Below are 18,135 nucleotides of genomic sequence, written 5' to 3'. Positions count from 1 at the left end.
TTTAACCAAAGATACACCTTACGCCAGGGGTGTCAAACTTAATTTAGTTCAGGAGCCAAATACGGAGCAGTTTGATCTCAAGAGGGCCACAGATGTTATGCGGAAAAACAAGTAATTTCAACATTATTGTACCCTAGTTTACACTTCTATGTATACATAAAATACAAAATATGTAAGAAACCAAATATATCCAAGCAATAAGTGATAGATATCAGTCCCAACAGAATCTTCACTTCAAATTTCCTAGATTTATTGACCAATTTATATTTAATTAAGGGAAATATCATGTAATAATTAGAGGAAAATTTAAGGATTTTGTAAGAATTTTGAGTTTTTTCAACTGTTTAACATTAAAAATGACTGCAATCATGTGATATAAGCACTGTGAAAACTGTGAGCCCCTGCAAATATTGTTGATTTTCATTTATACAATGGTTTATTTTGTCCTCTGTCATTTTTACTTTCTCCTGTGGGCCAAATCGGGTGTTCCAAAGGGCCAGATTTGGCCCCCAGGCCATGGGTTTGACACGTGCCTTACGGCATAGAAGAATCTTGGAAGTTTTGGAAGGAATCCGGATCAATATACTGATACTGGAGCTGTTTCAAAAATAGAAAAATGTCTATCTCTCATCATTGGCAAAATTTAAAAAAATCATATCTTGGTTAGTAATTGATCTTTAAGAAAGTTGGTTCAGTTATGTCGGGTTGGTTCCTCAATTACCTCACCAAGTTTTATCTGGATCAACTTCGGATCTTGGATCTTTATTAATGGGTATAGAATTTTTTTTTTAGTGTGAATGATAATGGTACCATGATCATGAGCACTGATCAAGGAAAACTGCTAATACCTGGCAAAGAAGATATTTGGTGCTTGACGGTAGTGCTGGGCAATATATCGAGATTCAAGATATATTGAGTTTTCTATTTTGGCGATATAGAAAATGACAATATCGCCTATATCAAGATTTTTTTTTATAGCTTATTTATTTTTAAAATACTCATATTTGTAGTCACTGCTTTTGCTACTTCTCAGAACAGCAGATTTCTGAGTGCGCCCTAGCCCAAACAACCTTCCCCTAAACAAGCGACACTGCAGAACTCACTCACACGTGCTGTCTCTTATAGTCGTCTGGTCTGTGCACATTCTCAATGGAGTTGCCATATTGGACAATTCAGAATGGTGGCCACCCAATAACACGTTTTTCTGCTACTAGCCTAAGCAAAACCAAAAATCACATAATTAAACTGAAAAACACATTTCTAAGGTTCTGCACCTCAGGGATTCTAAATAAGATGACTATGTGACAGTAACCTTGACAGGCATCACCAATACTGCCACCTGTAAATATTTAACATTGAACATTTACAACCATAAATGTCTTTACTTTACAACATAGAAGCCCGACAACCCTGGTCAAGGCATCCTTAACTGATTGACCAAATCAATTCTTTGTTAATAAATATGCCTGTGTGGCATTTTGCATCAGTAAATTTAACCCAGAATTGTCTTTCTGATCAGACTTTATTTGAATTGAAATTATTGAGATTTATATCATGTATCAAAATTGAGAAAAAATATTGAGATATGAGTTTTGGTCCATATCGCCCAGTCCTAGTCCTTAACACGGTCCCTAATGGGTTGATAGTGGATGAAACTGGAGGACGCCATTGTTCTATCAAATCCCAGTGTGAGTTGAGTCTCATTTAAGGATTTTCTTTGTCCAAGGAAGAAACTCACACCACAGCGCTGCTCATTGGGATCCGAAAAGAGGCTCGGACACAAGTGCTACATCTGTCCAGGAACAAGCGCTACACCCTGACTCCTGAGCAGCTGAAGTGGGACAAGTTAAAGCTCACATACAAGTACGCTTTCACTGGTTCACCTCCAGTCACTACAACAATACTATTAGAGATAGTAGATATAAAACACCTGATGGAAACCACCTAGACATTTATTTATTTATACTAGTAGACAAGGCTGGGGTCAATTATTACTTTAATCGCGTAATTGATAATTAATTACAATTATGGCGTAATTATAATTTTAACTGTAATTTCAAAAATAAGTTGCTGTCATAACCATAATTAAATTGTAATTGAGTTAAGATAATTGACTTTGTAATTGTAGTTGCCATGAAAATTCTATAAAAATTGTCAATTATAATTTAACGCAAAACTGGGGAACCATTACAGTTCTATGTACAGCCCTACACATATGTAGTTAACAATTATTAGAATATGTTTCATAACAAGCTTTCCCACATTTTACCATTTAAAAAACATTGAAATTGATTGAGGGATATACTGACACAGAAAAGGCTCAGACACCCACACCAAAAACATCAAAACCTATATTTTCATTGATTAGGAAGTCTAACAAGGTAATCAATAGATAGGAAAGAAATGAGATGATAGACATTTGTTTTTAGTGTGTTTTACTGCTGATTCAGGACCCGTTACCATAAGAGATGCTAACAGAAAGCTAACACAAGAGGAAGGTTAACTTTTATTAGGTTATTTATTTCAGGCTCAGTAATTGTGATTAATTGAACTTTAGTAATTGAGAACATGATTGTAATTGAATTTCTGAGAATAAAAATAATTAGAATTTAATTGTAATTGGGAAAAAAAATGCTGGTCACTGTAATCGTAATTCAGTTGTAATTGAACATGGGAAATTGAAAAATGTAATTGTAACTGAAAAATGTAATTGTAACTGAAAAATGTAATTGACATAGACAATAGACAATGAGAGAACCACAGGTCGCTAATGATAAAGTGGTTATGTATGATTAAATGTATGACTGGTTGCCTTTTTAAATCAAGGAGAATGGAAAAAGCTGAGGGTAGTTATTAATAATCCCATGATTAACTTCTCGTATCATATCTCAGTGAAGATAAAAATTCAGTAGTATTTTCCAAAAGTCATCCAACGTCCAGGTCAATGCCTGACTGATGGTTATTTGGTCAGAGGAAGAACAAAGAGTTGAATCACAAAATGTTGGCCTGATATCAGTTCTACTGAGCTGCAGTGTTTAGAAAAGCTCTGATGCCTTTATTATTGTTGGAACAGCAAAATGTTCAAATAGTCCTTGGAAGATTAGAAAGAAGAACATGAGTTTGATAGAAGTCTGTTGTAGTAAATGTCAGATTTAGACAAGCCTGCACCAACAGAAACTCAAAGTAGATAAGAGACGTCCAAGCAAATATTACCTTTAGCAGGGTTGGGGTCAATTACATTTTTTAATTACAATTACATATTGAATTATCCACATTCAATCACGACTCAATTATAATTAGGGTGACCGGCTTTTTCCCCAATTACAATTAAAGTTAAAATTGTTATTTTTCACCTGAAAGTCAATTACAATTAATTGCTAAATTGCTAAAGTTCAAATTCATGTCCCATGCCTTAAATGAGCTGTAAAATACACTAAAAAATATTATCTTTCACCCAGTTTGTTTATCATCTCTTGATTACATTGTTATGCTTCCTATTCAATGAAAATATTGGTATTAATATTTTTTTTCGTGTGGGCGTCTTTTTGGTCAGTATACTCCAAGATTTAGATTTGTTTTTAAATGGTAAAAAGATCCCCAAGAGAAGTGACAGGTAGTGGGAAAAGTTGTGTACGTATGTGTAAGACATAGAACTGTAACATGATTCCCCTGTTTTTCATGTAATTAACTTGTTTTCTAGAAGTTTTCATGCCAATTACAATTAAAAGGTCAATTATCTGGATTTAATTACAATTCAGTTATAATTACAACAACAATGAAAGCTTTTTTCAAATTTATTATTAGAATTTATCCCAACCCTGACCTTAAGTGTATAAATGTGCCAAAATGTAGACAGGATAGAAAAGAATATCTATTATTTGCTTGTGGAAATTGTATTTTGTCTGAATAAAAGTTGTTTTGTTGTTGCATATAGAGGAATAATGTGCCGACTCAGCATCCTGCATTAACTCCTGTTGTGTGTGACCAGGTTGCTGTCCTTCCCCACAAACCTGATTAACGCCAGCGACACTCGTAAAGGCATCGCTAAAGCGTTCGGCATGTGGAGCGACGTGTCTCCGTTCAGCTTCAGAGAGGTGCCCGCTGACCAAGAGGCTGACATTAAGATCGGTGCGTGCACGTGGCTCTGAGAGGGTGCATGGTTCTGTCATTTAAATGAGTGTTTCCTAACCTTTCTTTTTTAACCAATGTACCCTTTATCCATTTTGTCATAATATTACGAGTAGGGGTGTGCATTGGAATGAAACTGACAGTACGATACGATTCACGATTTGCAGGTCACAATACAATATATATCGCGATACTAAACAATGCGGAATACATCACGGTATCAATAATTACAAATTTCACTTTTTCAAGTTCAAAATGGTATGAAATACAATTTATTTTTAAAAATTTAACTTACAAGAACAAGTGGTAACCAACTGTAATTCAAGTACAAATATCGAAAACAAGTGGTATGTTTATTAAACTGTCAAATTAAATTTTTAAAAAAAAGTTAAACTATTGCTTATAGAACAGATTCTGATTCTGTTAAGTTCTTAAATTCTTTTTTTTTTTAAGTAATCACATACATCTTTAAAAGTTCCCAGTATGTTTTAGGAAAATAAAGTACAATCAACTTCCAGCTAAAATGCATTGTGCGGTAGTTTAACAAGGTCTGATGTAGTTCACTGACGTCTACTGACAAGGCGTTTACGTGCTATGCGTATGTTAGCACAATTAAATGTTTTTTTTGTTTGTTAAAAAAAATTAATTAAAAAACCTAAATTTGGACATTTTTTAGATCGATACTATAACTGCGAGATGAAATGTCGCGATATATCGCTTAATCAATTTTTTCTTACACCCATAATCGCGAGTACCCCTTAGAAATCCACTTTGATCTCCTGACATGTTTCGACTGACAACTGCCAGTCTTCGTCAGAGGCGTCTGCTGATCGCTTTGATGTTTCCTTGACTTCTACGTAATAATCCAAGCAAGGTTCTTTTTGTCTTATTTTTGAATAATATTTTAAGAAAAGAAGACAACAACAGTTGTCTGAATAAATGAAACCTTAACATATATTCAAAAAGACGACAAAAAGTGTGAAACTTTTCAAAAATGTCAATGAAAGAGCGTTTACAGCGAAGATCAAAACAAACTTTCTAGGTGCAATTCATCCTTTTGTTTTTCTTTTTAATGAAATGATGTTCCATTCATTGATCTATGACGCATACACTATGATTTTTTATCTAATGAAAAAGGAACGTTGGTAGCATTAAGTCTGAGCTGCAGGGTAGAGTAGAGATTTATGTCTTTAATAAGCGGTATTGTTGTCGCACTGTGAGGTTACAGCGGAGGAAAAAGTAGCCTTGTAATTTATCGTCTCTGCTGTAGTCTGCAACGAGCACAATAAATCAAAAGAGGATTTCCCAGTTTGGCTCTGATTTCTGTCTGTGTCCCTGTGATTTAACGCAGGCTTCTACCCGGTCAACCACACAGACTGCTTACACTCCCACCTGCACCACTGCTTTGACGGCATCACAGGAGAACTGGCTCACGCCTTTTTCCCGCCAACAGGTGAAATCCACTTTGACGACCATGAATACTGGATTCTGGGAAACATGCGCTTCAGCTGGAAGAAAGGCATGTTTGGTCAAACTATAGTCACATCAAAGCCGTTAGGATCAGACTGAAGACAGGCACATGCATCATTAGTTACATACTGTATGTGCAAGGCAACAACAAAAGTGAAAGACTGATGGGGTTGAACATATGGGGCAACTTGTAAAGTTGCGCGTGTTAAAATAAACATTGAGCAACAAATCTCATTTTTTTTTACATTACTTTTGACCAGATTTACAGCAAACATTTAGATTTAGATTCACCATTTTAAGATTTACATCTGACATTTAGAATTTAGATTTAATATTTAGATTTATAATGCAACATTTAGATTTAAAATGTAACATTGAGATTTAAAATGTAACATTGAGATTTAACATTTAGATTTATATTCAACATTTAGATTTATATTCAACATTTAGATTTATATTCAACATTTTGATTTAAATTCAACATTCAGATTTAAAGATTTGTATTTAAATTCAACATTTAGATTTAGAATCATTGAACATGGGATGTGATATTAAACTGTCCTTTGTGCCAAAAGATGGTAGTCACATGAGGTTTACCATTTGAGAGTGATGTAGGAGCTGCGTCTCCGATATGGGAAAGATTTAAGATTTAGATTTACGTATATCTAACAATCAGATTTAGATTTAACAGTTATATTTACGTTGCTTTTGACAAGATATCAGCAATATTTACTTTTCTTGTAAAAAATGTGTTAAATCTAAATATTAGATCTACAGTAATTGTTGAATATTAAATCTAAATTAATTTAAATTCAGTTCAACTTTATTTATATAGCGCAAATTACAACAATTTGTTAAATGTTTAAATGCTAAATGTTAAATCTAAATACATTTAAATATAAATTATAAATCTAAATGTTAAATCTAAATACATTTAAATATAAATTATAGATCTAAATCTAAATGTTAAATCTAAATGTTAAATGATGACTAATTGTCACAGATGAAACTAAATATTTAGCTAATATGCAAATTCACAATTCACAAATATTGCTGTAAATGTGGTCAAAAGTAACAAAGTAACACATTTTTTTAAACATGGTTTGTTGCTAAATGTTGTGAAAATTTGCTGCAACTTTACCATATAAACAAACACAAACATAAATGCATGCACACATTTACACACATACTGGATGAGACAGACCAGAAAATGCAATATGAGATTATAAATATTACAGCAGAGCAACAATAGAGACGTTAACTACCAAATTATTAAAGATGTTAACAGATGATACTCAAGTTAAAAGCATAGAATGTTTTTGTATAATTATTTTTAGCAAAAGGTACCATTGAAAATGGATTTGCAACCCATATTTGGGTCCCGACTCATGAGTTGAGAACATCTGAAGTGTTTCTGTTGCAGGGGTTTGGCTGACGGATCTCGTTCACGTAGCGACTCATGAAATCGGCCACGTCCTTGGACTCATGCACTCAATGGATCCTAAAGCTATAATGCACCTGAATGCAACACTGACTGGACGCAAGCTGATCACGCAGGACGAAGTGTGGGGTTTGCACCGTCTTTACGGTACGTTCCATGTCCAAAGAAAGTTCATTTACTTATCCTTGACATGAGGAAATCAATGATTTATTGGCACATGATGATGAATGATGAAATAGTACAGCTTGTCCTCTTGAAAGCAAAGAAACTAAGCTCCAAGTAAAGAAGTTCTCCCTGGATCAGATTCCAGGATGAGGGTGATGGCTCAACCTGACATCCACGAGGTGACAGAATCACAAATGAGCATGGCAGAATTGTAAAGTAACGACATTGACTCTGTGAAATCAAACTCAATGTTGACTCAGACCTCAGAATAAATGATCCGTCTCATATTAAAGGGCAAGCTATTATGGTCTAGATTAAGGCTGTGTTCGAAATTGCATACTAACGTACTACACACTCAATGAGTATATAGTGTCTACTACATACTATTAGTATGATGACCATTCCCACTGAAGTATACTTCCAAGTTTCCCAAGATGCATTTGGACAACTACAATGACAAAAACCTGAAGCACACTGAGGCTAAATACAGTATCTCTTTTAAAGGTCCCATATCATGCTATTTTTCACTCATCTCCATTTGTTCTAAGAACCCCAAAAACATGGTATTTGAGGTTTATTTTCCCAAACTCGCCTGTTTTCTAGAGTTCTAGCCTCTGAAAAGTCACTTTCTGAGCAACTCTACACAAACAGGCTGATTTGCGGCCTACTTATGCATATTCATGAGTGGGCGTGTCTATAGACAAGATACTGACTTCCTCCTCCCCGCACGGTGACGTAGGGTCAGAGGACGGCCCGCCCTCCTCCCACCCACTCCGTAACCGTGCTCACGCTGCTTTATAAACACGAGACAGAGTGTGGGGGCGGGGCATTCACCGGTACATACATAGACTGTAGAAAATACATACATAGCACTGCGTGAAGGACGCTGAAACGCTCACCTTAGTGGGCGTGTCTGTTTACATGTCAATCACAGCAGAGAGCTTCCTGGAGGCGTGGCTTCTCCAGCTCAGTGCCGCGTCAAATTTGTCATCAAAGTGGGAACGCGTCATCAGATTGTAGCGAGGTGTTACGGCTCGCCCTGTAGTAAGAAAGGAGCAAATCACCCTCTAACTAATGATTGATGGAATCAATGAAAAAAAACACTTTAGGCATGTGTATGAAGCCCTAATAGCACTTTATGATGTTTAAAGCACAGAAAAGTTGATTTAGCTTAACATGGGCCCTTTAAGTGAGAAAGTGACCAAGTAGAATATCAACATGTTCTCATTTGATCCATTAAACTCATGGAAACACATTTCATGCCGACATTTCAGAGATTTTCGGAGACCCTCCATTGTGCTACTGACTAAACTTCCAGTTAACTTCAACACAAGTGCCCTATATACAAAAGTGTTAAAAACTAATGGAAAACAGGAAGAGATGCTTTTATTTTGAAAAGAAAATGTTTAACTTTTAGCTTGGAGCCAGTCCCAGGATGATTTTACGTTGTGCTTGCAATGCATCATGGGGAAGTTGAGTATGACTCGTGTGCCCACTGTGCATACTTAATAAAATGTCACGTTATAGTATACATCCAGGTAATTCTAGCGTACTCAATCTTTCCATACTATCTAATGTGAGCACACTACATACTGATTTTGACGTCAGACTCAGTATGAGTAGTACGATAGTATGCCATTTTGAACACAGCCATAGACAATGAACTAGCAATCATTCTGTGTCCAGGCAGTACACTAAATAGTGAGGTAAGATGGACGACAAGTAACTAAGCATGTTGGATAAAAATGCTATTTCTTTATAGGTTTGCTATGAAACATAAATATGAAGTGTAGAGAACATGTAGAACCTGTACTACGAAGCTGGATTTCCTCATATCGCGCTAACTTCCGGGATTTAATTGGTGTGTGGTGCACTACGACGCTGGCTAATGTCTTACCGACCTAAATCACCATGGTAACTTCATCTGAACACATAACCTGGTTGGAACCAGGGGGGCCTGGGGGTTGGGGGTTGGAGTCGGTGGCGTGGTGCGCTGGGTCCTTGGCTCCTTGGGGGCTTTTCGGGTGTGTATGGGGGGGGCAATGGCAGCCTCTCGGCTTGGGACCTTGGGGGCGTTCGGGGGGCTGCTTGGCCGTGGGGTGGTCGCCGGGGGCCCCTAGATCTCTCGCTCTTTCTGCTGGCCCGACTGCTTCTTCGGGCCCGGGGGCGGCTTATGGGTTTTGCAGTAGCGGCTCTTGGAATCACATTTGTCATGGACGCACTGGCCTCGGGCTGTGGGATAACACTCATACTGGGCTCAACCATAGACACGTTGTTCCCAAATACCTGTTTTATGTAACTTCCACTCACTTCCTCCTCTGCTCACAGCCACCACCATTATTCCTAAGCCGCACACTGGTCACCAGACTGGCTTGATAACACAACAATAAGCACAATATACACAACCACAATTTCACATCACATCACTTGAAACTTATTGATTATTCCCCACCCATTCGTTTTCCTATCTTGTATCCCTCCTCCCTGTTAACTCCCCCCCCCACCCCCCTCACCCTGGTGTAACACTGCCCTCTCTCTTTTACATCCTCCCTTTAATAAAGTATTTACCCTTCCCTAGGGAGGGCTGGTGATGGTCACAATTATGCAATGAAATAAATTCATTTATTTAATTGCAATAATAAAATATGCATTGCTGTTAAAAGATTGCACTTCTTGTAGTGTTAACCTTCAACAGCATGTGCAAACAAGGTGAAAAAAAAAAAAAAAGTGGGCGGCAGATTTTAGGCAGGAAAATGAGTAATTTCATCAATATTGTGCTATAGTTTGTACTTCCACATATAAATAAATGATTAAAATATATACAGCACTGATAATATCAAAGCAATAAGTGACATATATCAGTCCCTGCAAGATCTTAAATTTCAATTTATTAGATTTTGTGACTAATTTTAATGTAATTTGGGGCAATTTCGTGGAATAATTTAAATAAAATTGCAGGAATTTTGAAAAGTTTAGAATTATTTAAAAAAATTTGAGATAAAAAATTAATTCCATCGTGTGATATAAGCACAGGGAAAATGTGAGTTCTGCTATTATTGTGGAGTTTCATTGAATTTGTGTAATAATTTGGAGATGTCTACAACTGAATTATTTGGTAATTGACACAATGGTTCATGGCTTCTCTGACTTTTTTGCCGTGGGTCAAATTGGATGCTCTAATGGGCCGGATTTGGAGCACGCATGTAGGCAGCCTGAAATAAAAATATTTATATCTTGCTTCGTAGTACAGCTGCTCTCTGATGGTGAATGTTTGGCTAGGTGAAGCACGCTAACGGAGGGATATTCCGGATAAGCTTATCCAGCTTCGTAGTACAGGCATGAGGTGGCAGGAATACGGTAGAATAGTGGTGATAAACACCTACACCAATAGAGTAACAACATTGGTTCTGTGAAATCAAACTCAATGTTGACTCAAACCTCAGAATAAACGATCCGTCTCATATTAAAGGTCAAGCTATTACGGTCTACGGTGTCTGTAGATCAAGTCAGCACAAAAAATAAATGAAAGGTATTTAGGTGATGGCTTAATCTGTCAAAGTGAGGTTTATGAAAAACGTATTATTGTTGCCCGATTCCAGCCTTAACAGGATTACATCTTTACCCAGCTATATACCAAAGCCACAATGCATATTTTGGTCAGAAGCAACCAGAAGGCAGACCACACTTTTAGGATTTGATGATTGATGCTGAAGGCCAGCAGTGGCATTAATGAATTCTGTATAAAGTACTAGAGAGTTATCATTAGTGTGTGATCTAGTGAGTCATTTAGAGTGGAACTAAAAGCAGATTTAAATGTGCTGACTTACAGGCTGCTGTCTGATCCCCCTCCTTCCTCTCGTCTCCTCTACTCTACTCACGTATCCTCTCCTCTACTCTACTCTCCTATCTTCTCTTCTACTCTCTACTCTACTCTCTTATCCTCTACTCTACTCTCTTATCCTATCCTCTCCTCTAATCTCTTCTACTCTCATCTTCTCCTCTTCTGTACTCTACCCTCTTATCCTCTCCTTCTACTTTAATCTCTTCTACTCTACTCTCTTATCCTCTACTCTAGTGTAATCTATTCTACTCTACTCTCTTACCCTCTCTTCTACTCTAATCTCTTATCCTCTACTCTACTGTAATCTATTCTAATGTCCTCTCTTATCATCTCCCCTATTCTACTTTACTCTCTCATCCTCTCTTCTACTCTAATATATTCTACTGTACTATCTTATCCTCTCCTCTAATCTATTCTACTCTACTCTAATCTCTTCTACTTTGCTCTAATCCATTCTACTCTAATCTAATCTCTTCTACTCTAATCTCTTCTACTTTGCTCTAATCCATTCTACTCTCCTCTAATCTAATCTCTTCTACTTTGCTCTAATCCATTCTACTCTACTCTAATCTCTTCTACTTTGCTCTAATCTATTCTACTCTACTCTAATCTCTTCTACTTTGCTCTAATCTATTCTACTTTGCTCTACTCTACTCTACTTTGCTCTAATCTATTCTACTCTACTCTACTTTGCTCTAATCCATTCTACTCTACTCTAATCTCTTCTACTTTGCTCTAATCCATTCTACTCTACTCTACTCTAATCTCTTCTACTTTGCTCTAATCCATTCTACTCTACTCTGCTCTACTCTAATCTCTTCTACTTTGCTCTAATCCATTCTACTCTACTCTACTCTAATCTCTTCTACTTTGCTCTAATCCATTCTACTCTACTCTACTCGACTCTAATCTCTTCTACTTTGCTCTAATCTATTCTACTCTGCTCTCCTCCAGGATGTTTGGACCGGTTATTTATCTGTCCAGCCTGGGCTCGTAAAGGCTACTGTGACAGTAAACGCAGGCTGATGCAGAAGCACTGCCCCTCCAGCTGTGATTTGTGTTATGGTAAGATGCAGCAGCAGCAGCCACAACAATCGAAGGGGAAAAAGGAAAAGAAAAAAGAAAGATTTTTTTTCTCTCTCAATTGAGCAGCGCTGTGAACCGTTTGCCAATGGAGCAACAGGAGCCAACAGGTCCATCCACACAGAGCTGCTGATTTCAGGAGCACTGACTGGAATCAGATACTCTGTGTTTTACAGGAAGTCAAAGTGCTCTTTCACTTTCATAATATTGACATTTTTATGCAAAAAAAGAGATCTGCACACTTGGATTAATGCAAGTAAAAAAATGAATTGCCAAGCTTTATGGGGCGCCGATTGTAAAGTTCTACATGCTAAAGTAAACAGCAACTTTTTGCAACATTTAGCAACAAACCACGTTCAAAAAACGTACATGATTTTTTTAACGTTACTTTTTACCAGATTTACAGCAAATAGCATATATTTAACAATTAAGATTTACATCTAACATTTTGATTTAATATTTTACATTTTACATTTAGATTTAATATTTAACATTTAGATTTAGATTTAATATTTATCATTTTGATGTAATATTTATGTTCAACATTTAGCATTTAGATTTAATATTTCACATTTAGATTTAGATATAACATGTATATTTAACATTTAGAATTTAGATTTAGATGTAACATTTAGACTTAAAATTGACATTATATTTTTACGAGAAAAAAATATCACAAATTTCACAAATATTGCTGTAAATCTGGTCAACAGTAACATTAAAAAAAATTCCCATACATTTATTAAATTCATTTTAGCAAAAGACACACAAAATGACACCAAAAACTCAGAGGACGACCACAATAATACTTAAAAATAACTGAAAAAGCTTAGAAAATATCAAAAAGGACTCTTACAACACATATTGACTCAAAAATGAGAGAAAAGCATACAAAACAACAAAAGTACACAGAACGACAGAAAAGTATACAAAACCACAACAAAATATAAGAAATGCCTCCTAAAACACAAATGACAACAGAAATTCACATATCGGCTGCCAAAACTGCACAAAACAACAAAAACACAAAAAATAAAGAAATACAAGATGACAACAAAAATACACAAAATGACTGCAGAAACTCTCAGAAAGAAAATCCCCTGAAATTGTAAATCAAGAAGTTGGAAGGAATATAAAGCTCACAATAACACACAAAATAACTCCAAAAACACACAAATCAGCAGCAAAATTATAAAAGAACACACACAAAAACCCAAAAATAACAACAACCACTTAAACAAAATGACTACAAAAACACAAAACATGTTACAGAATAGCTCCAAAAACACACAAATTGTTAACAAAATTATACAAAATGACAGGAAAATACAGAAAACAACAAAAATACAGAGAGTGACCCCAAAAAGCCACAAATCGACAACTAAAATGCAAAAATGACAGAAAAATACAACAAAAAGAACAACAAAAAACACACTTGATGCCAAAAACACACAAAATGGCTAAACAGTGATAAAGCAAGAAAGACACAAAAGATAAAACATTTTTTCTCCCTGTGTTATGGCTGACATGAATGATGATAATGTGGCCCTCTGATCAGATACAGTTGTCCATCCCTGCTGTACACCATGGCACATTTAGGTGATTCTACTTCTAATAATATTGACATTTAAAAGTCAGTGTTTGTGGATTCCTATTTTTCATTCTCTCCCAAGTGTCACATGAGCAAAGCGACACAGCAGAGGCCTCTTCAGGGTTTTTGCAGAACGCTTTGTGTTTTTGTGTCTTCTGCTGCAGAACAGGAAATAGCTGAGCTTTAAAACGTCGCAACCTCTACATTGTTGTGTTGTGTCTATTTAAAATGTCTGTCAGCGACACGAGGACAGCGTGGATAGAGAGGCAAGAGGATACGCTCCTGGCTCCCTGTAATCTGTTCCTCATTGCTGATTGGAAGACGTTGTATGACTATGGAAAATTCCAAAGTGAATCCAAACCACTGGAATTTTCAGACTGGCGGGTTAGAGACACACAAGGTCAATTTGAATTGTTGTGGCATTAATGAGGGCGAGTGCTTTTTAGGCGGAACTTTTAGACGCCAGCGCTTTGTGTTTTACTAGTGAGAGGAGCACGATTTAAGGGACAGTGGCAGAGAGGAGATCATCACATGGGTTAGCTACACCTTTAAAACACGTCTCAGGAGTACAAGGACTACAGAGAAGCACTAAGAATCATGGGACATGTAGGATTTTATTGGAAACTATTACGCAGCGGTGCGCCCAAGTATGTAAGCTCTGAGGAGAGCGGACAGTCTGCGCTGAGTCCGTTGTGCACGGGGTCTGACCAAGTATGTTTGAGTACTTAACCCTAACGGTTAGGGTTAAGTACTCACTTACTTAATTCAGGGTTAGGGCCTAACCTCTACCACAGGGGTGGCCAATCCTGGTCCTCAAGGGCCACTATCCAGCATGTTTTAGATGTTTCCCTCTTCCAACACACCTGATTGAAATGACCAGGATCATTATCAGGTTTCTGCAGAGCTTGATGATGAGTTCATCATTTGAATCAGGTGTGTTGGAAGAGGGAAATGTCTAAAACATGCTGGATAGTGGCTCTTGAGGACCAGGATTGGCCACTCCTGCCCTGCCCTACCCCCTAACCTTAACCCCTACCTAACCCTAACGGTTAGGGTTAAGTACTCAATTACTTAATTAGGGGTTAGGGCCTAACCCCTACTTCCTACCTAACCCTAACCCCTATCTAACCCTAACTCCTACCTAACCCCTAGCCTTAACCCTAAACCCTACCTAAGCCCTACCTCTTACCTAACCATAACCCCTAATTCCTACCTAACCATAACCCCTACATTTAACCCTAACCCCAAACCTCAACCCTAACCCCTACCTAACTTTAACTTTAACCCTAACCCATACCTAACCTTAACCTTAACCCCTACTTCCTACCTAACCCTAACCCCTATCTAACCCTACCTCCTACCTAACCTTAACCCTAAACCCTACCTAACCCCTACCTCTTACCTAACCATAACCCCTACCTAACCCTACCTTCTACCTAGCCATAACCCCTAACTTTAACCCTAACCCCTACCTTTAACCCTAACCCCTAACCTCAACCCTACCCCCTACCTAACCCTAACCTTGTTCTTGTTTGAATTCTATCCCCTCTGGGGTGCCAGATAACAGGGACACCACACATATACAGATAAATGCCCCCCAGGAAGACCAGCTTCACCTGTTTGATTAAAATTATGTTTAATGTACACTGCATCACTAAGTTTTCATATATTTTAACTTGTTTAATATTTATTTTTTATTATTGAGGCGGTGGGGAGGACTTGGATTTTGAAACTGTAAACTGTTAAATTAAACTGTGTGTGTTTTTCTAAATGTTCCTATTGAAGCACAGGCGCTAATACGTTTCCATTCATTTCAGAGTTCGTCTTCCCAACTGTTGCTCCGACGCCGGCCGCCCCGAGGACGAAGCACAAACTGGTCGTCGAGGGCAAAACTCTTACTTTTCGTTGTGGGAAGAAGATAGCAGCAAAGAAAGGCAAAGTATAGTAAGTGTAACTGTTCTACACTACGTTATCACTGCACCCTGGAAAACCGGGTCAATTACAATTACCTCTTCATTTATCCATTACAAGTCAATTACGATCATTGTGACCAACAATTACAATTAAAATTACTATTGTTATTTTTACCCTGAAAGTTCATTACAATTAGGTTCTCAATTACTAAATTTCAAATCCAATTAATCACAATTACTGAGCATAAAATAAATGACCTAATAAAAGTTAGCCTTCCTCTTGTGTTAGCATCTCATATGATAACGGGTTCTAAATCAGCTGTAAAATACACTAAAAACAAATATCTATAATTTAATTTATTTCATATCTATTGGTTTTTTGTTAGGCTTCCTAATCAATTAAAATATAGGTTTTAATATTTTTGGTGTAGGTGTCTGAGTTTTTTTTATGTCAGTATACCCCTAGATTTTTTTTATTTTTATTATTTTTTTTTTAAATGGTAAAATGTGGGAAAGCTAGATATGAAACATATTTTAATAATTATTAACTACATATGTATAGAACTGTAACATGGTTCCCCTGTGATGCGTTAGAATATAATTGACAATTTTTGTAGAATTTTTAAGACAATTACAATTACAAAGTCATAAAATCACATTGTAGGATTTTTAATGAATTTATTTGCCATTTATGGTAGAAAATAAGTATTTGGTCAATAACAAAAGTTTATCTAAACTCAATTACAATTGAATTACAATTACAACGGCAACAGATTTTTTTAATTACAATCATTAATTATCAACTACAATTTTAATTGACCCCAACCCTGCATAAGAGATGCTAACAGAAGCTAACACAAGAAGAAAGTCTGATTTTATGAGATTATTTAGTAATTGTGATTAATTGAATTTGAACTTCAGTAATTGAGATCGTAATTGTAATTGACTTTCAGAGGGGAAATAATAATTGTCATTTTAACTGTAATTTGAAAACAATTTGGTCACTGTCGTCATAATTGAGTTGTGTTTGAACATGGTCAAATGAAGACGTAATTGTAATTGAAAAATGTAATTGACCATGTTCACTTACAAGTCAATTATAATTCAAGTAACCGACATTTTTTCCCATTACGTCATAATTCTAAGTAATTATTATTTACACGATTACAATTGTAATTGACTTGAACCCTGCTGTCTTTACTTATCAATCTTACAGTTGGTACAAAGACGACGAGCTGCTAGAGTATTCTCACCCCAACTACATCGCCCTAAAAGACGACCACATCACCATCGTGGCCAACGCCATCAACGAGGGCACGTACACCTGCATCGTGAAGAAAAGAGACAAAGTTCTGACCACCTACTCGTGGAGGGTTCGCGTACGTTTCTGAATGAAAATGACCAGCGTTCACACCCGCAGACCTCAATCATTAGGGCACATATTTGTGTGTGTGTTTTTTTTTTAACATATTTTGTATCTTTTACAAATGTATATTTACTGTGTTGGTGTTTAATCTGTGCTAATAAATAAATGGGTGTAACAGGGTGTAAAAAAATAAAATAAATAATAATGATGCAAGTTTCCAGATAACATTTTACAGGGTTGGGGTCAATTATAATTGTAATTGCGTCGTAATCGATAGTTAATTACAATTATGTTGCTGTTTTAATCATATTTGAATTGTAATTGAGTTCAGGAAATGACTTTGTAATTGTAATTGGCATGAACATTCTACTAAAATTGTCATTTACAGTTAAATTAAACGCAAACCTCGGGAAGCATGTCATAGTTCTATGTCCTACACATAGTTAACAATTAAAATGTTTCATAGCAGTGTTTAGCAGTGTTTCTCAAATGGGGGTATGTGGCCCTACAGGGGATACTCAAGAGAGAGAGGGTGGAAAATTAACAAATAAAGAGTCAGTCTTGGTCCCACATCAGGCGTGATATAAACTATAGAACTAAATCTATTCAGGAGTTACTAAATCAGGGTTTTTCAACCTTGGGGTCGGGACCCTATGTGGGGTCGCCTGGAGTTAAAATGGGGTCACCTGACATTTCGGAAAAAATATTTTTTTAATTAACAATACAATCTTAAACGACTGTATTTATTTTTATATTTTCACTTTGTGAAATTTAAATCTAGTTCAATAACTAATTCCAGAAAAAGAAATTTCATGATCCAAAAAAAAAAAAAAGGTTGGGAACAACTGCATTAAATATGGTTTCTTTCCACTTATTTACAAAATTAAGTTCTTTAGTTATGCTATATAGTGGTTTTTTAAATAGCAAAATGATGTAGTTGGACAAAGGGGGGACATGGGGTAAAAAAAGTTTGGGAACCACTGCTCTTGAGGATCATCTTACAATAAAAAAAAAAAAAAAAAAAAAATTGAAATCTAGGGGTAGAAGAATAGCTCAGACGTCCACACCAAAAATATGAATATCAATATTTTCATGGATAAAGAAGCATAACAAGGTAACCAAGAGGTGAACAATAAA

General features: G+C 36.3%; 1 protein-coding gene across 3 annotated transcripts in view; it reads left to right on the top strand.

Moving 5' to 3' along the window:
* Positions 1 to 18,001, top strand: part of mmp23ba (matrix metallopeptidase 23ba) — a 25,104-nt gene extending 7,103 nt beyond the window's left edge. Inside the window, exons 2-8 of one of the 3 annotated variants that reach the window (XM_028452080.1) lie at positions 1,727 to 1,863; positions 3,989 to 4,128; positions 5,480 to 5,581; positions 7,022 to 7,186; positions 12,000 to 12,110; positions 15,537 to 15,663; positions 16,849 to 18,001. In XM_028452080.1, coding sequence (XP_028307881.1) covers positions 1,727 to 1,863; positions 3,989 to 4,128; positions 5,480 to 5,581; positions 7,022 to 7,186; positions 12,000 to 12,110; positions 15,537 to 15,663; positions 16,849 to 17,023 — 957 coding nt within the window. In that variant the 3' untranslated portion in view covers positions 17,024 to 18,001. Of the gene's footprint in view, positions 1 to 1,726; positions 1,864 to 3,988; positions 4,129 to 5,479; positions 5,648 to 7,021; positions 7,187 to 11,999; positions 12,111 to 15,536; positions 15,664 to 16,848 lie in introns of all 3 variants that reach the window. The other 2 variants (XM_028452079.1, XM_028452078.1) reach the window with 2 other exon arrangements.
* The last annotated feature ends 134 nt before the right edge of the window (positions 18,002 to 18,135 follow it).

The sequence above is a fragment of the Gouania willdenowi genome, chromosome 7 (assembly GCF_900634775.1).
Source record: "Gouania willdenowi chromosome 7, fGouWil2.1, whole genome shotgun sequence".
Lineage (NCBI taxonomy): Eukaryota > Metazoa > Chordata > Actinopteri > Blenniiformes > Gobiesocidae > Gouania > Gouania willdenowi.
This window is presented reverse-complemented; position numbering and strand designations above follow the sequence as displayed.